Source organism: Periplaneta americana, chromosome 5 (genome assembly GCF_040183065.1).
Source record: "Periplaneta americana isolate PAMFEO1 chromosome 5, P.americana_PAMFEO1_priV1, whole genome shotgun sequence".
NCBI lineage: Eukaryota > Metazoa > Arthropoda > Insecta > Blattodea > Blattidae > Periplaneta > Periplaneta americana.
Window position 1 is genome coordinate 196293386 of NC_091121.1, and position 22732 is coordinate 196316117.

Below are 22732 nucleotides of genomic sequence, written 5' to 3' on the forward strand. Positions count from 1 at the left end.
CACCCTAGATCATATATGTAACAGGTATGTCGGGGTTATAGGCTTTGAGGTTAACAACTTTTGTCAGGTTTACTACGCTGCCATCTAGTTGTTACATAAGGAGTCACGTCATAATACCCATTTGAATTGCATTAGCGACTGTGCTGCCATCTCGTGTTCGTTTACGGCGGACGGGTGGCGATCCTGGCGGTTGTTCTCTTCAAAGTGCTGCCGACTTTAACGTAGCGAGGAGTTATCTGTTACATATATGATCTAGGTTGTCACGTAGCATTTCCAATTGTTTGCTTTCATATTTTCAAATCTTACTGTTACAATTTTGTGCTACACGTGTTTATTATTGTAGGAGAAAGAAATTTGAGTGAGGAACAGTCAGTTATTGTCGGGTGAAAGAAGGTATAAGATCGGTTAGCTAGATTGCCTAAATTCAGTAAACCATTGAAAAGTAAACTTCATGCTTACGTTAGTGAATTTGGTGCCCGTGTGTTTTCAACTGATGGAACTGTTTTGTTATGTAAGTTTGTGAGAAGACAGTTAATCACGAAAAAAAGTATTTTATAAGTCAACATGTGTCAACTACGAAGTGAATATAGGCTATGAGTTACACTGTTGCCAACATATCGCCCTACAATCTCGCTAACTTTTCAACAAAGTAGCTAAATTTCTCCAAAGTTTTTAAAAAATATCCCCAGAAACGTCGCTAAAAATTAATAATGAATATCATTAAATAGGGGTAAGAAAAACATGTGCATATGCGGAGAAAAATATAATTTACTCGTCGTCACCCTCTTCTGCGGAGTGATGTTGAGTGGAAAGTGTGGGAACAGGTTATTTTGAATACACTGCACTTGATCTAATCATTGACACTACACTTTCTGGAAAATTGTATACTGTATGTGGAAATAAAATTTTAACCCAAGCGTTTGATTACATTTTTTTTGTGAAATCTAACATTTTTTAAATGTTATATATTAAAACCAGCAAAAAGTACAGTCTCATTCGCTTCACATGAACTGTCGCCACAGAAGTCCAAAACTAAATTGTCTCGGATAGAAACTCTCCGCGTTGCGGGGAAGAACCAATAATTAGCTGGAGCTCGCGGCTCGTCACGTGACAATCAAAGTTGCCACCGTTTATCGGTGTTGGAGTAGTAGCGTTGAGAGAGAGATCTAACCCGTGAGCATCATTGTATCAGCACCTTTCACCCCTGATCACTGATCACTAGGGAACGGAATTTGGAGCAGTAAAAGCTAGTATTGGCATCTACACAGTCATTTGTTTACAACCCTTTATACCAAGTCCTCCCCTCCATGACATACTCGTAGATGTCTGCACGTCAACAACAGGTGAACGGGACAGTTGTCGCATAAGAACTTCAACATGCAGGTTTGCAGTTCAGAGTAGTGAAGTGCAGGTACAATGCCGAAAGTGAAACCAACTAACAATACAAAATTGAAAGACTATATTTGTAAAAGCTCCAGATCGAGTATCAAAATTCAGGAAACAATTCCCTAAATTGTCGCTTTCCCCATGTCCAGTTCTTAAGAGCTGGGGGTCATGGTTAGAAGCTTGCAATAATTATTATTACGCACATCACCTCCAATCTGTGAAGAAAGTGGTCCAGTCTTTCGATCCCGATGACGCGGCTGCGATTCAAATACGCCAGGAACTGCTAAATGATAGAACGATCTAAAAAGAAGTCATGGATATTAAGTCAAATTTTTTATATTTACCGGATGCCATTATTCGATTAGTACAGTCAGGAGTAAAACCAGTTGAGCAAATAAATATTATGAGGACTATTGTAAATAAACTGAGTGCAGTAGAAGGTGAAGTAGAAAAACTTGTTGGTGAAAAAATGAACACAGTTCTGATTAAAAATGATGGGTACAGTATTCTAGGTCGGATTTCAGATGTACTAACAAAGACATGTCCCAATGGTGTCATTCAACATGTGAATTTAATTGACGTATCTTGTTTCAAGTACTTATTTTCCAATTGCCTCTGCAGATGTAGAGCGGAGATCTTCCATGTTAAAAAATTTCCTTTCTTGCAAGAGAGCAAAGTTGTATTTTGAAAATTTGAAAATGATATTTATAGTTTATTATAACAAGGCACAGCAGGAATAATTGTTTCAGCAACAAAACATAGCATTAATTGAAAATGCCATTTCGTTTGGTTCTACATATTCAGAGGCGAGTTTCATACAGAAGAAAACTATCAGCCATCAATATTTCCACGCGAGGACGCAGAGATTGATATTTAATTATGTATATTTGTAATGTTGTTTATTGGTGTTATGAGTTGCCAAGAAAAACACATTTAGTTCAAAGTGAAATGCAGATTATGTACAGTATGTAGGCCACTATATGTCATTAAACTATAACATTTGTTTATTCTGAAATACGTTTACAGCACGTTGCGTGTAAGTTTGTATGAAGTGGACTGTACTCGTCCATGCAGCTCGCTTGACAGTCACTGAGCTACGAATATCTATACTACGTTTCACCATTCGTTATAATACTCCAAATCCCTTTCCCTGCTGATCACGAATATATGAGATCAGGGCTTTCACGTATGAATCATTAGATGACTCAATCATGCACCCATGCCTCTTCTAAAACTAAGAAGTGCACGACTTCAGTTGAATCCTAGATCATATATACCCAGATTGTTCGACGTTATAGGCTTTGACGGTAACAGCTTTTGTCAAGTTTACTATGCTGCCATCTAGTTGTTACATAAGGAGTCACGTCATAACTCCCATTTGAATTGCATGAGCGACTGTACTGCCATCTCGTGTTCGTTTAAGGCGGAAGGGTGGCGATCCTGGCGGTTGTTCTCTTCAAAGTGCAACCGATTTTAACATAGGAATGAGCAATCTATATGTGATCTCGGGTCGAAAAAGTGGAAGAATATAAAAATCAGCAGAAAAGTCGCTAATCGTATTTTACAAAATTTGTCGCCAAGACTGATTCGTCCACACCTGTGGAGTAACGGTCAGTGCGTCTGCCCGCGAAACCAGGTGGCCCGGGTTCGAATCCTGGTCGGGGCAAGTTACCTGGTTGAGGTTTTTTCCGGGGTTTTCCCTCCACCCAATACGAGCAAATGCTGGGTAACTTTCGGTGCTGGACCCCGGACTCATTTCACCGGCATTATCACCTTCATTTCATTCAGACGCTAAATAACCTGAGATGTTGATACAGCGTCGTAAAATAACCCAATAAAATAAATAAATAAAGACTGATTCAAAATTCCCTAGATTTAGCGACTTATCGCTAAATATGGCAACACTGATGAGTTATGTTGATATAATTTAAATTTATTGCTAAAATATAGTATGCCTTTTTAAAATTTATAATGCCATTTTCAAAGATTATTGTGCCTTTTTTTTTACGTTTTTATTGCAATTTTTGCCTGCCTATTTTGACTGTTATAAATACCTACACATCCGGGCTCTAGTTATTATTATTATTATTATTATTATTATTATTATTATTATTATTATTATAGCTTCATAATGAGAAAGTTAGAGCCATTAAAATGGTACGTCTTGAGAGAGATTTGTGGCAAGTGGAAGTGCATTATAATTGAAGCCATCATTCTTGTCGTGGCCGGATCGCTGACGCCGCCGTTCTTGTGCAGGTCGCTGTGGACACGGCAGTCCCTGCGAGCAGCTCTGCTACGAGCTGCACGATGGAATGTTCGAGTGCGACTGCAAGGACGGCTTCGTGCTGCACCAGAACGGATACAGCTGTCTCGGTGAGTACCGGCGCATATTTTACTACTCCACGTTTTATTCGTCTGCATTGCAGATTCTGCAGTTCCTCCACCTCAAATAGTGCTTTATTAGACTTCTGCCATGGACATCGCTCAGCTCTCTATGCAATGAACTGAAGGCGAAGATATGGTACTTGAATTTGTGGTAGCTTAAATGGCTATTGAACTGTAGATATGAGATGGAGCAAAGCAGTCATATAACTGTGGGAAAGACAATGGACCAGCGAATAGGGATTATAAAGAATGGACACTGAACGAATTTTCCTGTGTTTTGTTTCTCTGTGCGCCGGCGTTTAGTTCCACTTTCAAGCGCTAGAGGTTAGTGTAATCGAGCAAACGGGCTATTCCATATGAAATTGATCAGTAAAAAACCTCGCATTTTTTATACTCTAATTTTTTCCCTATTTATGCAAGGTGCTGAGGAGATCCATTTGCAAAAATATACTATCGAAAGTCAAACGGTTTTCGTATTGTTGAGCGACAAATTTAGCGTATTTTTTAAAAACAAGCCCATTTCAGCGCTCAGAACTCTGGAATCATTTACTGCAGAACATTGAACGGGAGCACATTTTCAAGCTACATTTGGTAGGTTATGTTAAGAAGTAATTCTTATTTTTATTGTGTACAGAGAGACGGATAATCTGATTTCAGTTACTTTTAGTCCTTTTGTCCATTTGTAAAAACGTAAAAAATATTGAGAAAAAACCTTGCATTATTAAGAGGGATTCGGCATTGTTTGCTTAGTGTCACGGCAATAAGTTTCGGGGGTATTAAATAAATTATTTTCACACGCCTGGACTTGAAAGGCGCAACACAGCACGCACTGGCCGAGAGATGAAGATAAGCGAGCGCTGGGCATCATTTTACTCCTGTGCTTATGAAAACCTGTGATAAAGCTAGCCCAGCTATACGCTACTAGACGAAACATGACGTGTTTATGTCTCCTGGCCTTGCTTGCCTAGGCTAGCTCCCGCCTCACAGTCAGCTGGTTACTTCACGCGCGTACTATTTATTTTTCTTTATTTGATTTTTCAATACTTTCTTATTAACGTTGCACCAGTAAAAAATACGTGTTTATTTGTACTTTCAATGCGGAATCTAACCATATATTTTAAAAATATTTTTTCGTGGGCAAAGGTGTCTTAATTAAGAAAAATCTAAATTTCTCCATTTCCATAAAAAGTAAGAAAAGCTGTTTACATGTCAATATAAACTTTAAATTTTCAGCATCAAAATAAACCATGATTTTGACCATTGGGTGAAAGGGTTTCGGAGCCACAACAGTTTAAAGTTGCTAATTTTATGAAAATACGATAAATTAAAATATTTTTAATTTAAACACTATGAAGTTCTGATGCCTCAAGCTTTGCACAAAGCATTGTACCATAGTTGTCTACGGACAGAAAAACTTTCATTGTATTTAAACATTGCAAGGACAATTTTCTCTATATTTCGATCGATTTGAGATGGAATAGCCCATACGCTAAGATAATAATAGAGTATAGAGTTGAGACACAGGATCCAAACATCGTCTACCTTATTGCATAATCCAGTAAGGCTTTGCTTCAAATATATTCAAGTTAACAGCTATTCCTTATTTCTCAGTGGCAAACTAGTTGTAATAATATATATATATATATATATATATATATATATATATATATATATATATATATATATATATATATATATTTTTATATTTCAGATATGATAAATGAAATTAAGTATCGAATTCGTTTAATATTTGTATATAATATAATATAGGTATATGGTTTTACTTCTCGTAAGAATTTTGTTTTTCCATTTTCAGCGCTATCAAATCATTACATATTTTCATTGTTGTTGGGGTCAACGTCTCAACTCTCATTATAAAGGAACTCTAGAGTCTAGACATTACAGTTAATGACGAGTTTATTATTTCATAGATCCAATTTATTTTATTTGAGTACATAATGTACCTAGATGTATTAATTATATGTGTTATATTTCCGCTGTGTCGACTGCTAGCTGGTGTGGTGTCAGCGCCAACTCTAGGGAGAAAGCAGAATCTGACGCTCTAGCTGGCTTGAAGGTCATTGAAATCAGTCCGGCTACATAAAAAGGTACCGACGCAAAGTGTCCATACTTAATTACCTATACGCTGAATGGACTTTTTTCTTGATAGACTGGGATATCTTTTGGCTGTGAATGATTCTCATTTTGAGCATCTGTGATAAAGTTCGGTTAGTTAGTGTTTTGTTTAGTTTTATAGCTTACTCAACATGATTTTACATACTTCATTCATTCATTCATTCATTCATTCATAGTATTCTGCCCAAGGGCAGGTATTTCACTGCAAACCCAGCATTCTCCAGTCTTTCCTATTTTCTGCCTTCCTCTTTGTCTCCGCATGTGATCCATATATCTTAATGTCGTCTATCATCTGATATCTTCTTCTGCCCCGAACTCTTCTCCCGTTCACAATTCCTTCCAGTGCATCCTTCAGTAGGCAGTTTCTTCTCAACCAGTGACCCAACCAGTTCCTTCTCCTCTTTCTGATCAGTTTCAGCATCATTCTTTCTTCATCCACTCTTTCCAACACAGCTCCGTTTCTTACTCTGTCTATTTCACACGCTCCATTCTTCTCAATATCCACATTTCAAATGCTTCTATTCGCTTCTCTTCACTTCGTCGTAATGTCCATGTTCTGCCCCATATAGTACTATACTCCACTCCTATACCCAAGGTTGCGGGTTCGATCCCGGGCCAGGTCGATGGCATTTAAGTGTGCTTAAATGCGAAGGCTCATGTCAGTAGATTTACTGGCATGTAAAAGAACTCCTGCAGGACAAAATTCCGGCACACCGGCGACGCTGATATAACCTCTGCAGTTGCGAGTGTCGTTAAATAAAATATAACAAAAAACATACCGTATTTGCTCGCGTAATTTGCGCACCCTAATTCTTAAGGGATTATTTTGAACTTTATTTTTGCTCCGTGTATTTTGCACACACATGACATATTTTTTTTTCAGTGTAGTAGGGATTTTTCTTCCCTACAGTCCATCGTAGGTCATTCACCAGCAACTGAAGTACCTGCTTCAGAAAGAAACCCCAAAGTCCCGCTACTTCAACAATGCTTGTCCTTGGTAGAGACAAGTTACCGGTATAGAAAATTAGCCCTACCGTAAATACTTGTATTTCAGTTGACTTTCAACACTTCTAATGTGCATTTGTATTTATACAGTATTTCAAGATGGGAAAGAAAAATAACAATTACACCGCGTCATATAAATTGAAAGTGATAAGTTTCGCAGAACAGTTCGCCAATCGTGGAGCTCAGAACTCAGAACAGGACCTCTTATTTGAAAAATCAGCATATTTTACGCACCCCAATTTTTCAGTGGCCAAAGTTAATTAAAAAGTGCGCAAATTACGCGAGCAAATACGGTAACAAGCTACACTCCACACAAAGCGCTTCACTAGTCTTTCTAGTGAAAGTTCCTTACTTCTAGTGAAAGTTTCACTTCCTTAGTTCTTTTTCCAGAGGTCCTCAGAAGATGCTCCTTTTTCTATTAAAAACTTCCTTTGGCATTGCTATTCACCTTCTGACTTCTTGGCAGCGGCTCATGTTACTGTTTACATATTTATTTGTCTTAAATTTGAAGTCCACAAAACATGTTTAATAAATAGTTAAGACACAAGAAACGGGAGAATGGGTGAAGTTTCTACGCGTTCTACGTAAAATTTAATGGAGATTCGGAATATATAAATGTTAATATAGAGTGCCATTAAAAAATTGGTTTACTGTCACATCTTGTATGTCTGAATAACTATTTTGTACCACCGGCATAATATTGTATGGTTTATCTCCAACAGTTTTTGTATAAAACTTTTTTTTTGTAAAAATTGAAATTTAAGAAGTTATTAATACTATTACATACCTATAGTTCACCTTGTATATTGATAATTGAAGTGGAATGCAACTGCTTAAATAAAAATGAAACTGAATCAACAAAGCCTTCTTGACTAGTAACCGTCCATAGAGTTCAATGAAGATTTTATAGTTGGCAGAACTGGTAACAAGAGAACAGCTGATCATAACACACTGCAGTACTGCCATCTAGCGGAATATTTTTAATAACGAAATGGCACACTATCTCTAATACATTTGAAGACATTTAGGGCCATATTCATAGACATTCTTAGCGCGGGCTTCCGGTGGATGATCAGCGAACTAACGTTTTTCGTATTCATAAACCAGTGTTAGCGATATGATATGAATCCTGTACAAGTAATCAGCTGATAGCCGGGGCTAGTTTAGCACGCTCGTAGCGCGGGCTAGCGAAATGTCTATGTATAGCACCCTTAGTATTTTCGTAAGTCAATTAACATTTTATTGTATTGCAATACTTTATTTCTTCTAACCTTAATAATAATAATAATAATAATAATAATAATAATAATAATAATTTATTTAATCTGACAGGATTAAGGCCATAAGGCCTTCTCTTCCATCCTACCAGATAGCACATATAAATACAAAAAAGAAATACAAACACTGCTGAAAATGATACAAATTAAGTTAAATCCCTATAGAGGGTCAACAGAGCCAAAAGTACATTATAGAGCTCTCATCGAGCTAATACAACGAAAAGAAAGAAAACAGAGATAGCAATGATGATATTGATAACTGACAATAATAATAACAATAATAATAATAATAATGATAATAATAATCAGAATAATAATAATAATAGTAGTAGCAATAATAATAATAATAATAATAATAATAATAATAATAATAAATACATTACATATTAATTTTCAATTTTACAACAGCATAGTTACAATATTTACTATATGTCATGGGTTAAGGTGAAGTTGCGCAACCTGACATGTGTTCAACAAACAATTCCACGAACTAGAATGTGATTTTTTAATTTAAATTTGAATTTTGATATTGTCCGACAGTCTCTGACGTGGTCAGGGAGAGAATTCCAGAGGCGTGGAATAGATATGCTGAAAGATGATGAGTAGAAGGATGTTCTGTGCAGAGGAATAGAGAGAAGGTACATGTTCCGGGTTCGAGGTAGTGAAAGGTAAACAAAACGAGATGCTAGGTAAGAGGGTGTGGAGGTGTGGATGATTTTAAATAGTAATAAGAGAGAGTTGAAGAATCTTCTTTCTTTAAGTGGACTCCAAGACAACAATTCTAGTGACGGTGTTACATGATCGAATTTTCTAATGTTACAAACGAAACGAACGCAGATATTGTGAACGCGCTGTAGTCTATGGGCAAGATCAGTATTTACACTTTCTTCTAATCGTGTAATAGTCAATTAAATCCCACTCGAGTTTTGATTTTCTCTAGATAAATCAAAACCTCTAGTGAGATTACTGTTGATAAATAATTGAAAGAATTTTAATTTTGTCCTTTAAATGAGCAGAAATTTGATCCGAATAAATGTAACATTTTTAAATTTCACATCAAAAACTTACATTTCTTCGAATCAAATTTCTGTACATTTACATGACAAAACTAAAATTCTTTCAGTTATTTATTAATTATTATACATCACTGCTCTTTTAAACTGATTGATGTTATTGGGAATTAAATAAACAACTTTCCAAATACACTCTATGAAATATTTGATGTAAGACAATTTTTATCTGGAAAAGAAGGTAAAAACGAGCAAAATTATATTAAACTTACTTGTTTGAAATATCTCTGAAATTACTAGCACTACTTACCGTTCATTCTGGATATTAAAAAATAGTATTCTGTAAGCGGAATCAACCACGATGTTCTTGTAAATCACTGATGTATTATATTTCCCCATCGTGCGTTTGTTCAATGCCAACTTGATTTATTTCGTCCAAATCATAACAAAATGGAAGTTGTGAACACTGCAACGTAGTAGCCTGCCTCCATCTGCCGAACACGAAATGTTAATGACAGATTTGCATTTTACACATTGATGAATGTGTCTGCAAGTTGGCCGAGTCCGCGCAGAACAGATGCCGTTACAGGCTGGAATAATAAATATCAGCAAATTAACTTGATTAGGAAGCGGCATTTTGAAGCATTGCCCTGTTGTTGCAAACAAGATCGGAACAAACTTGGAGTTGCTAGAGGAAGGGAGCAGCGCAACATTACCCCAGATGAACGTCTCTGCTCCCCCCTTGCGGTTAGGGTGTTTAGAACTGTAGTATTTTACTACCCCACCTGTTCCCCTTCCGGTAACATGAGCGGGCACCGTGTTAGCTCAGATCAACCCGTGTAGCTGCGACCTCGTTTGTGCACTGGTATCACGTCGGTGACGAGGTGAACACGACCGCTGAGCACCGCATGCGCTCACGAGATCTCTTTTACTAGTAGTACAGCTGTTTATAGTACAAAGCAGTGACTGAAGAATTTGCTGTATCGTTGAATCATTCATAAATTCGTTCAGTCACTCGTATAGTTCTTACTGAGTAATTCACTCATTATTTTACTCAGTCGTTCATTTAATGACTCACTCACTCACTCACTCACTCACTCACTCACCCACCCACCTTTACAGCAATCACTCTCTTAGTCACTAATTTACTTACTGTATATCTCGCTCATTCACCCACTCATTTATTTATTTATTTATTTACTTATGTATTTGTTTGTTTCTTTGCTTATTTATTTACTTATTTACTTATTTGTTTGTTGATTTATTTATTTGTTAATTGACTGACTTATTTATTCATATATATTTATTTATTTACTTATTTACTCGTTTCTTGATTTAATTATTTATTTATTTGTTGATTTATTTATTTACTTATTCATTTGTTTCTTGATTTATTCATTTATTTATTCATTTATTTACTTATTTATTTACTTATTTATTTATTTACCTATTTATTTATTTAATTTAATTAATTTAATTAATTAATTAATTAAATTTAATTTATCATTTATTTATTTATTCATTCATTCATTCATTTATTCACTTATTCATTCACTTATTTACTTATTCACTTATTTACTTATTCACTTATTTACTTATTGACTTATTTAGTTATTCACTTAGTTAGTTATTTATTTGTTTAGTTATTTATTTATTTATTTTTTAGTTAGTTAGTTATTTATTTACTTATCTATTTATTCATTTATTTATCTATTTATCTATTTCTTCTGGTAGAGTTAAGGCCATGAGTTGGCTTCCATAGATTATGAAAAAGCTTTTGACAAATTAAACAGAGAAAAATTATTAATTATATTAAAAGAAAACGAGATCCCAAGCCAGATATTACAATCTATTTATAATATCTACAAGAACACAAAAATTCCTGTTATAGTAAATAATCAACTAACAGACTTTAAAACTATTAACACAGGTGTACGACAGGGATGCCCTGTCTCGCTTCTGCCTTTTATAATCTACATGATATGCTCGTGGCGCGGTAGAATTGGTCCCATCGAGAATGATCGACTTTCTGACAAATGATTGAGAACGTCGGGTCGTGATTGTGAACATCAACGTTATTTTGTTATTAGAAAAACATAGTGTCGCTACTCAGTATGCTATTCATTAGCCTTTCCTGGAATTTACAAGGAATTGGAAACACTGAAAGATGTAGCTTCAATTTTGAAACAGGCTGTATATTAGAAATGCAGAGCGGAATTACATGTGGAGCTCACTTGACGGGGATGCTTGCAGGCCTCAGAGATGTTTTAGCACTCCAAGTCGGTCGAGAGAGGCGTGCTGCTAGATATTTTATTTTTTTGAGGTGCCTTGGCAGCAGGTTGTCTCCCTTCTCCGCCCCCGCAGCCCCTCTCTCCCCGTTAATTAAGAGCCATAGAACCACCAGGTTGTAATGGTGACTTATTACTGCAATAAATTATCTCCCAAGTTCGCCGCTATAGCTTCTTGGCTCTGCTTACACAGGGGCCATACAAAGTCTGCTTCGATAGTTAATATACAGTGTGGTCCCAAGCAGAGGCAGTGGAAGAAAGTCGCTGTCACAGTGAAAGCCAATTGATACTATACATTTAAACATGAGGCCGTAGCTGGATGGTTCCGTTCAAGTACACTTCTTGGTATTTTTACGTTTCCCAGACGCTGTATCCACGGATATTTCGTCTATTGTTTGATACGTCCCTTTGATATCATTGGTAAACAATGATTTTGTTAAATGTATAATTTCTGCTGTTTCTTATGCAATGTCATGTGCTGATTCCAAAAATGAAGTCAGAATTTTTCTACCACCCACCATTTTTTTGTAATTTTATAAAAATTGATTTATTTTTATTGCTATATACAACCAACATGCTAATGGAAAGAAAATATTTCAAATATTTCACTTCATTGCTTTAACAATAAAATTGACCTATAACTTCAGATCACTGTTGCCTGTGAAGTCAAAATTCATAAAAATTAATTTTATTCCTCAAGACTGTGAGAGTTGGTATTAATTCTCAGTTGAGTTGGAACTTACAATCATGAAATAAGTTTCATAATCCATGTTTTCTTTGTTCTCATTTTAAGTGTGGTAAAAGTATCTTATAAAGTGAAACATACCTCGAAATACTGTGTAAATCACAAACAATTTTTTTGCGTTTGTGGTTAATTAACTTTGAAAGCACACACACGAATTTTATAACACTAGTTAAGAGCTTACGAGTGTTCTTTTGATTGCAAAATAGATGAGGACAGGAAATGGGTCACTGATTGAAATCTGTTGTGCTCCACATAATTCTATTAACTGGTTGGCTAAAAGGATCCCGTCATGTGCCTTTTCCAGTTCCAATGATATGCCGGGAACTTAAGGATCATTCAACAGACTGTTACTTTCTAGGAACCACAGATCAGAAGATTACAGAGAACTTGTCAGCGAGCTGATTCAGAACTGTAGCGTGATGGAGTGTCATGTATCTCTCAAAGTAACTTCTTGGATTCTCATCTATTTTTTCTTTCCTCAAAACATTCGGATAGTGAGCGGCTTCATCATCAGAATTTTTATGGAATGGAAAGGCGCTATTAGGAAAACTGGAGCCCAAATATTCTGTTAGACTACTGCTGGACACTTAAAAGATGTGCTTCTCAAGCGAAGTATAAACTAAAATCTATTTCACACACATTCTAGGTAAATAAATATGATTTTATGTAAAATGTTACAAGATATCAATACTAGAAAAGTCTGAAGTACATTATATATAATTACTCAAAAACCTTGGGTGATAGAACAATTTTGAAAACGGATCTGAAATCAACACGAAAAATTCTATAAGAAAAACCTATTCTTTATCTTTTAACAAAAAATGTGTTTAAGTTTGTTGACCAGTGTATTCTGTCCAACAATATATTTTTCGTCCTCTGGTGTTTTATGTCCACTATTATTTCGTTCACAGTTTAAATGTTCATTGTGCTATTTTGCCCTCTGAAAGTTTGGTCTACATTTTATTATGTCCTACATTTATCTTTGTCCTCTTTATTAAGTTGTCCATAGGCCTATTATTGTCTCGTCCAGTACACTGTGTCCAATATTCTTGATTGTCTATTTGCATAAATGTTTTAAAACTAACACATTATAACTACTATACCACAACACTACTATAATAATAATAATAATAATAATAATAATAATAATAATAATAATAATAATAATAATAATAATGTGTCAGTTTTAAACCATTTCTGCAAATAGACGCAGTCATTCATGAATGGCAAAGTATACCTTTTAAGAATTTTATTATTAATAATCGCATTTTAAATACTATTTTGTTTGCTGATGACCTGGTCATTTTTAATGATTCGGAAGACGGTTTGCAATTAGCAACAAATAAACTTATAAATATAATAAAAGAATATAATTTAAAGATATCATCAGCCAAAACCAAAACTATGGCCTTCGTAGGTAAATGCCATTTAAGAGCTAAAATAGTCATAGAAGGTAAAATAATCGAACACATTAACTCCTTCAATTACCCAGGGTGCAATGTATCATACTGCCAAAAAAACGATATGACTTACAAAGTGAATAAGTTCCAAGGAATGTGTGGCACTGAAAGAAGGATCTTAGGACGTAAAACTTTGAAGTCCATGCAACTTAAATTTTATAAAGTTAAGTCAGTCCCTATGCTCACATACGGCAGCGAGAACTGGACTTTGAATAAATCAGACAGAAGGAAGACAGAGGCTGCAGAGATGAGATTTTTGAGATCGGTTGCGGGGTTTACTCTCTTAGATCATAAAAGATCTGAAGACATACGTGCTGAACTTAAGATTTTTAACCTCAATGACAAATTATTACAATGTAAAGAAGACTGGAAAGAACATATTGGACGTATGCATGAAGACAGGTTCCCAAAATTACTTTTGAACTATACCCCAGTTGGGCGACGGCGTACAAGTAGACCTTATAATAGATGGGAAGATCAATTTCTCTGAGAAGGAAAGGACCAAATAACCCAAACCTTGAATAATAATAATAATAATAATAATAATAATAATAATAATAATAATAATAATGTGAATGAAAGTGATAAGTATAATTGTTGTGGACCAGCATGTCCCTCCCTCTTACGGTTGTTATCATACTCTTATAAGTCGTTTTAAATGTTTTCACTTACTTAAGAATTTAATACTGAACCAATGAACTACATATTTCCATAGAAATGAACATTATTATGCTAGAAAAAGTAATTACTTTCTTGTTTACTGTTTTATTAACGCCAATTTTCTGATTCGCTCTCTCTTTCATGTTATTGATTGATTGATTCATTAATTTTCATTCATTTATTGACTTATGCATTATCAAAATTCACAAAAATCAAAACACAAACCACCACAGCATGCCGATAGCATGTGAGAGTCAATAAAAAAATGAGCATCACGATGCGCTGGTCAAAGACGCGAGTGTGTACTATCAGTTGAATGATCAAGAAGGATGTTGAGATGAGTATATATTCGCGTTACATAGAATGTTTTTATTCATACGAAAATGAGTATGTTCTAGTAGTTACTAGTATATAGTCGGAGGAACTACTCATACTCATAAGTACAAACCTTGAGAAAATACTTAAATTTTATTCTTACTACCTAATGTCCTTCATATTTCGAGTTTCAAAACAATTGTGACATTTCTAAGTCAAAATATTCACTAGAAACGTAAGATTGCTAATTGTTATTAACTCAAACTACTTATAATAAATGACAGAAAGAATACAGTACAGAGTAAAAAGTTACTTGATCCTGGAGCTCTGGAATTAACAGTACAGGCTCTCAAAATATTTCTTCAACAATAGCTCCTTGAAAAACATACATTAACAGCTGATCTCTCTGAGTAAGTGCTGCAAACTTTAGGAAAACAAAAAGTAGCTATTATCTAGCCACGACCACTTAGATTCAATGCCCATAAAACTTGTAAAATATTTTGTGCGAGATCGTGCGTATTTGCTTGTTTTCCGCACAGAACCAATACGCGGTGAGTGTGAAATAACACATTCAGTATTCCTAACGTAACACACATAACAATTTCCCTCTTCTTACCGCTTAAGCGCGACATTCATTTTACTGCTTTAGGTTTTTAACATAATATTTTTAGAGACGTTTAATATAGTAATAATTATAAATTGGAAACTTACCACTGCAATTTCACCTAAATTGCACTGTTAATTATTGTTTTTAAATATTTGCAAAACTTAAGTACAGTCTACTACTCCACTAGACTTATTGCATTCCTGATACAAGTAACATTAAGGAAGCCGTGAAAAAATCAACAAGATTCCAGATGCGGATGTTATTACTGCAATATGTTATATAAATAATATTGTTAAAATATTAAAATGAAAAATAAATCATTACATAACCTTACCGTTTGTTTTAAGTTCGCATTTATAGACTGGGGAAAAAAGACAGGCGTATATCACGGCCTGCTGGAGTGTAGTAAACACAGAAAACATTTTATAGCAACAATGTTGAAGATAGATATTTTAGTTTTTAAAAGTTGCCGTCATTGAACAGAAACCAAGATGGAGATTTCATTGCAACTAATTAGAAATTCGTCTTTCAGGTATATAATAAACGATCTTCGCACAAAAAATAATGTACGATACACGAGCGGTATATTTGTTTTCATGTTCTCGGAAATTAAAAAAAGCTCAACTACGTTTCGCTTTTTCAATCTTTTCCTCGACCATGAAAACGTCAACATACCGCTCTTGTAACGCATATTACTATTCCGTTTGTAAATAAAACATTAGAATATTTAAATTTAGAGCCTTATCTATGTCTTACATTAATAATAAAGAAATATTTATGAAAAACGCTTTTTCATTGGAATTCCCAGTTTGCCTGGAATGGCTGTGTATAAAATAAAATATTTTCATTTTTATATAAATTATTATTGAGTCAACTTGGTTGGGGGGGGGAGAATGAAAGTGTGATGAATGGTGGAAAGGCGCATGAGAAGGAAGTTGAGAAGCACCTAAACAAAATGGGCTACACTTTATTCACAAATAACATAACTAATGGATTTGAGGGAGGTGGGATATGATGGTAGAGACTGGATTAATCTTGCTCAGGGTAGGGACCGTTGGCGGCCTTATATGAGGGCGGCAATGAACCTCCGGGTTCCTTAAAAGCAAGTAAGTAAGCAAGTAAGTAATTAACACACTTTTTGTATTTTTATTTGAAGTTTATGATACAAATGTAAAATGTAATGACAGAAAATTATTAGCTACAATGCAATATTAATGTAATAAGTAGGCTTAGTATTCCAGCTACTTAAAGACTGAAGTTAAAGACACATTGGGTATATAGTACGCCGAACACAGGTAATGCAAGGGATAAGGATATAAACAAACAGGTCGTCGCTGCGTGTTCGTGCAGTACGGTCAACTGCCGACATTCTGAAGCTATACTAGTAAACACATGCTTGAGCCGTGATGTTCATTTTCGTCGTGATCTTTGCAGTGGATAATAACGTGCATTCGTAAGTTACGGAACTTGAACATATGCTGATGTCACTTGAAATGATTTTATACTACAAGAAATTCTTTCAATAGCACATGACGTTATTGGTGCATGATGTAGTACAAGATATTCCTATTGTCTGATATTTGTTCATATTTCATTAGGATATTGCATGTCGTACATCACTGAAAACCCACTAATTTTATATGTAATTTCCTATAAATTTCCTAAAATGTAGATTATTTAATTCATTAATTAGAATGTTGGCACTGAACATCATGGTAGGCTACACAAATCCATGCTAAATGTCGAGTTAATATCTTCATAATTTTCAGATTTTGATGGTACTGGTTTTTTTATTACGTTCAACACACTTCCTGTCCGTTTTGGTATTGCAGCGTCTTTCTTTCAATAGGACATGACGTTATTGGTGCATGATATAGTACAAGATATTCCTATTGTCTGATATTTGTTCATGTTTCATTAGGATATTGCATGTCGTACATCACTGAAAACCCACTAATTTTATTGTAATTTCCTATACATTTCCTAAAATATAGATTATTTAATTCATTAATTGGAATGTTGGGACTGAACATCATGGTAGGCTACACAAATCCATGCTAAATGTCGAGTTAATATCTTCATAATTTTCAGATTTTGATGGTACTGGTTTTTTTTATTACGTTCAACACACTTCCTGTCCGTTTTGGTATTGCAGCGTCTTTCTTTCAATAGGACATGACGTTATTGGTGCATGATATAGTATAAGATATTCCTATTGTCTGATATTTTTTCATGTTTCATTAGGATATTGCATGTCGTACATCACTGAAAACCCACTAATTTTATATGTACTTTTCTAGAAATTTCCTAAAATGTAGATTATTTAATTTATTAATTGGAATGTTGGCACTCAACAACATGGTAGGCTACACAAATCCATGCTAAATGTCGAGTTAATATCCTCATAATTTTCAGATTTTGATGGTACTGGTTTTTTTTAGTACGTTTAACACACTTTCTGTCCCTTTTGGTATTGCAGTGTCTTTCATTGCACTGTTTTTGTCACTTTTACGTTTATTTCACACAATTTATATGTAATGTTGTATATATTGATAGTGAAAATATTATACATCTTGATTACACAACTTTTAACACTGTATCACTTCGGAATATGTGTGATAAGGCTTTCTTGACTGAAGATGACCCATAACCAAGTAGCCTACATTAGAATTTAACACAAGAAAGTCTTATCATACATTTTCCGAAATGAAAATAGTAGTTCAAATATCCTCAACTATGTCCTGCAATATTACCCACTTGAGTGTCTTACCTAAGGCATTTTACCTCTGCAATGAAACTTCAATCAGCCACAAAGATGTTGTTATTTAAATAATACGACTAGTAAGAGCAGTGATCGATGAGACTACTCATTGTGACTGTGTTCCGCTTTTGACTTTCTAGAGGAAGAGGGCAGAGGATGCGTAACTATTTTGTATACGAACGTACTTATACCTGCGCTGTGACGTCACATATACTTCGAATGAGGCAATTTCATTCCAGTTCAAAGGTAGCTGGAATACGAAGCCTAGTAATAAGTATGGCATTATGTATGTTTTCTTGATTTGTTATTTAGTAAATATTAAAAAAATACATTATTATATTTTTTTCCGAGGTATTTAATGTACGATATATATATTTTTTTCATAAAGACAAGTAAAATGCGATTTTTTAAGGGGAGATGATGGTATTTTTTAAAACTTTTTTTCCTATTTGGTGTAAATTATTAATTTTTTGTATGTAGAGAGCTCATAGCTGTGGCAACTCAACCAAATAATAAATATTTTGAAAAAAAATTGGGGGCCCAAATTTGAAAAAATATACCCAATGCAGGATTGTACTAAAACCGATATATCTAAACCGTTTTTAAAGATAGATTCAAACAGTTTTTGCAATGTATTTGCAAAAGTATGTTCTACAAACTGTCTGTAACAGAATTTTGATATTAGTCCCTATGTTTGTAAAATAAACAATTAAAATTTAGTAACAATTTTCTGATTTCCTTTCTTGCAAACAAACGGACGTATTTTTAAAATGAAATCAATTAACAAAATTCTGTTACAGAGAAAAGTTTCCTAGTAGTCTAAATAATGTGTGTTCCTAATTTCATGAATGTATCTTTAATAGTTCAGAAATCATATCCATTTTGTCTGGCAATGTAGGAAAAAAATGAAGTTACTGGACACCGATAAAAGCGGGCGTGTGATTTAAAAATCCATAGCGCAGGAAGTTTAAAAATGACGTCTCCACATCCGATAAGGGCACAAATACCCAGAAAATGTTATGCAATGCATTCCACACATATCAAAGGGTATTAAAAAAATTTTTTTTTTGAAAATTTAATTTACCGGAAACAATAATAAAAGTGGGCGAGTAATTTAAAAATCCACAATGCAGGAAGTTTAAAAATGGCGATCCACACATATCACAGAGTATTTTAAAGAATATTTTTTTTTTTTTAAATTTAGTCATTTTTCATAAAAAATACCATCCTCTCCCCTTAAGGTTGGTACGATATTGTACACTTTTATTTTTCCAACGTTTACTACGACAACCTTTATTATTTTCATTTTCTCGCTGCAGATCAGCTGGTTATTTGCGGCATAACAGATGGAAAATAGCTGGTCTGAAGCTTACTCTTACACACGACAAATTGTCGTACAACTGTATTGTCATTCACACGAAGTCCATTAAAGGATATGGAAATGAGTACACTGTAGCGACACGACAACGTCAGGACTGTCTGTCGGATAGCCCGTCGACAGCCCCCAACTTTTCTGTCGGTCGACTGTCGACCCTTCGAAATGTATGGGAGCGCGCACGACCGACAGTCCAGTCGGCGTAGCTTTCATTCCGTGTAGAGAACAGATGACTGCCAGGCATATTGGATTTTGTAGAAATTCCCTCTCATTGTATGCTAGCGATTCACCGCAAATAAAGTAAGTTATTTATTAAAAGTTATTCCTGCGTGTATATATTATACAGTTATACACAGTATTGGAAATGAAATGCTGTACCAGGTTTGAAAAGCTATGCAATTGCCCTCTTCTACTCACCAGATGCGCGTTTTAAAGAAGTACGAAAAATAGAGAAAAGTGATTTTTGTAAAAATTTGCTAGTTGGGCTCTTTTAGAGTAGCCTCACATACAACTTACTTACTTACTGGCTTTAAAGGAACCCGCAGGTTCATTGCCGCCCTCACATAAGCCCGCCATCAGTCCTTATCCTGAGCAAGATTAATCCAGTCCCTGTGGAGTAACGGTTAGCGCGTCTGGCCGCGAAACCAGATGGCCCGGGTTCGACTCCCGGTCGGGACAAGTTACATGGTTGAGGTTTTTTCCGGAGTTTTACCCCAACCCAAGCAGTATTTAAAGGGTGTACATTATTTAAAGGGTGTAAATGATATGTTGTTATTGAAGTGTTGTATCAGTGAAGAATTATGTTGTGTCAGTGAAGTGTGTTGTATCAGTGAAGAAGTATGTCGTGTCAGTGAAGTGTGCTGTGTAAGTGAAACGTGTTCCTCTCAGTGAAGCTTTATAGTTTATAGTGGCAGTGCAAAGAATTTGAACAGTGATATGTTTTTGAAGTGTTAGTGAAATCAGGATAGAATCAGTGAAATGTGTCGTAGTTCCAGTGCAGTGAGTGAGTTGACAGCGAAATGAGTGTAGCGCAGATATGAACATATCATAATCGTGGGTTTTGTTCGATCTTAGTTTTAAGATACAAATTAGAATATTTCAAATGTTATTTTAAGTCATCGTTTCATTTAATTTAGTATATTCCCTGTTGTTGTTGTTATTATTATTATTAATTGTATTTTTAATTAATAAGTTTATTATTGTCATTATTGAGTGTAATTAGTTACCACTGCCACCGGGTATATACCCATTGCAGTGTGAATAAATACATACATACACAAACCCAATATGAACAAATGCTGGGTAACTTTCGGTGCTGGACCCCGGGCTCATTTCACCGGCATTATCGCCTTCATGTCATTCAGACGCTAAATAACCTAAGCTGTTGATAAAGCGTTGTAAAATAACCTACTAAAAAAATAAACCATCATATTTCACCTCCTTCAAATCCATTTTAATATTATCCTCCCATCTACGTCTTGGCCTCCCCAAAGTTCTTTTCCCTTCAGGTCTTCCAACTAACACTCTATATTCATTTCTGGATTCACCCATACGTGCTACATGCCCTACCCATCTCAAAGGTCTGCATTTAACGTTCTTAATTAGGCCTATGTCAGGTGAAGAATACAAAGCCTACAGTTCTGTGTTGTGTAACTTTCTCCATTCTCCTGTAACTTCATCCCTCTTAGCTCCAAATATTTTCCTAAGCACCTTATTTTCGAACAACCTGAACCTCTGTTCCTCTCCTTTTCGAGTAGCCGCTTCTGTTGAAATAAAGAAAATGTCAAATAAAAGTTTTCTTTCCTTACGTGATTGTAAGATATTCTATTAAAGATTATAATATTTTATTGTTATTGTAATTATGATATGTATCCTACTGAGCTATTGAGCTATTAAATAATCATCATGTCAACGTCTAAGAAGTGATATCTCATATATATATATATATATATATATATATATATATATATATATATATATATATATATATAACTTTGAAAGTGAATAGAAAGTAGTACGAAAAATGGAGAAAAGTGATTTTTGTAAAAATTTGCTAGTTGGGCTCTATTAGAGTAGCCTTACATACAGCTTACTTACTTACTGGCTTTCAAGGAACCCGGAAGTTCATTGCTGCCCTCACATAAGCCCGCCATCGGTCCCTATCCTGAGCAAGATTAATCCAGTCTCTATCATCATATCCCACCTCCTTCAAATCCATTTTAATATTATCCTCTCATCTACGTCTTGGCCTCCGCAAAGGTCTTTTCCCTTCAGATCTTCCAAATAACACTCTATGTTCATTTCTGGATTCACCCGTACGTGCTACATGCCCTACCCATCTCAAAGGTCTGCATTTAACGTTCCTAATTAGGCTATGTTAGATAAAGAATACAAAGCCTACAGTTCTGCGTTGTATATCTTTCTCCATTCTCCTGTAACTACATCCCCTTAGCTCCAAATATTTTCCTAAGCATCTTATTCTCGAACACCCTGAACCTCTGTTCGTCGTCTTTTCGAGTAGCCGCTTCTGTTAAAATAAATAAAAGTTCAAATAAACGTTTTCTCTCCTTACGTGATGGTAAAATATTCTGTTAAAGATTGTAAGTAATATTTTGTTGTTACTGTTTTTTTTATTTTTTTTGGTAGGTTATTTTACGACGCTTTATCAACACCTAAGGTTATTTAGCGTCTGAATGAGATGAAGGTGATAATGCCGGTGAAATGAGTCCGGGGTCCAACACCGAAAGTTACCCAGCATTTGCTCATATTGGGTTGAGGGAAAACCCCGGAAAAAACCTCAACCAGGTGACTTGCCCCGACCGGGAATCGAACCCGGGCCACCTGGTTTCGCAGCCAGACGCGCTGACCGTTACTCCACAGGTGTGGACTTTGTTGTTACTGTAATAATGACATTTATTCTACTGAGCTATTAAATAATCATCAAATCGTTGGCTAAGAAGTGATATCTCATATCTATAACTTTAGAAATGAATATAAAAACTGTTTCAAAAATCATTTTCTTCAAACTACGTAACCTTTTTATATATGATGAAAGAGTAATGGAACGGAGAAAAATTCTCTCCGGCGCCGGGATTTGAACCCGGGTTTTCAGCTCTACGTGCTGATGCTTTATCCACTAAGCCACACCGGATACAACCCCGGCGTCGGACAGAATTGTCTCTGATTGAGTTCCAACTCTTGGGTTCCCTCTAGTGGCCGCCCTCTGCACTACGTCTGCGTTCTAGCAGAGTTTTTCTCCGTTCCATTACTCTTTCATCGTATGACGACGCAGAATATCTGCATGGAAATATCATATGTACTT

At 35.1% G+C, this 22732-nt stretch overlaps 1 protein-coding gene across 1 annotated transcript in view; it reads left to right on the forward strand.

The window, feature by feature from the left end:
• LOC138700466 (pikachurin-like) overlaps window positions 1-22732 on the forward strand; it is a 1281074-nt gene that overhangs the window by 101735 nt on the left and 1156607 nt on the right. The window contains exon 3 of the mRNA XM_069827077.1: window positions 3643-3759. Within this exon, the coding sequence (XP_069683178.1) occupies window positions 3643-3759 (117 nt within the window). The remainder of the gene's footprint in view (window positions 1-3642; window positions 3760-22732) is intronic.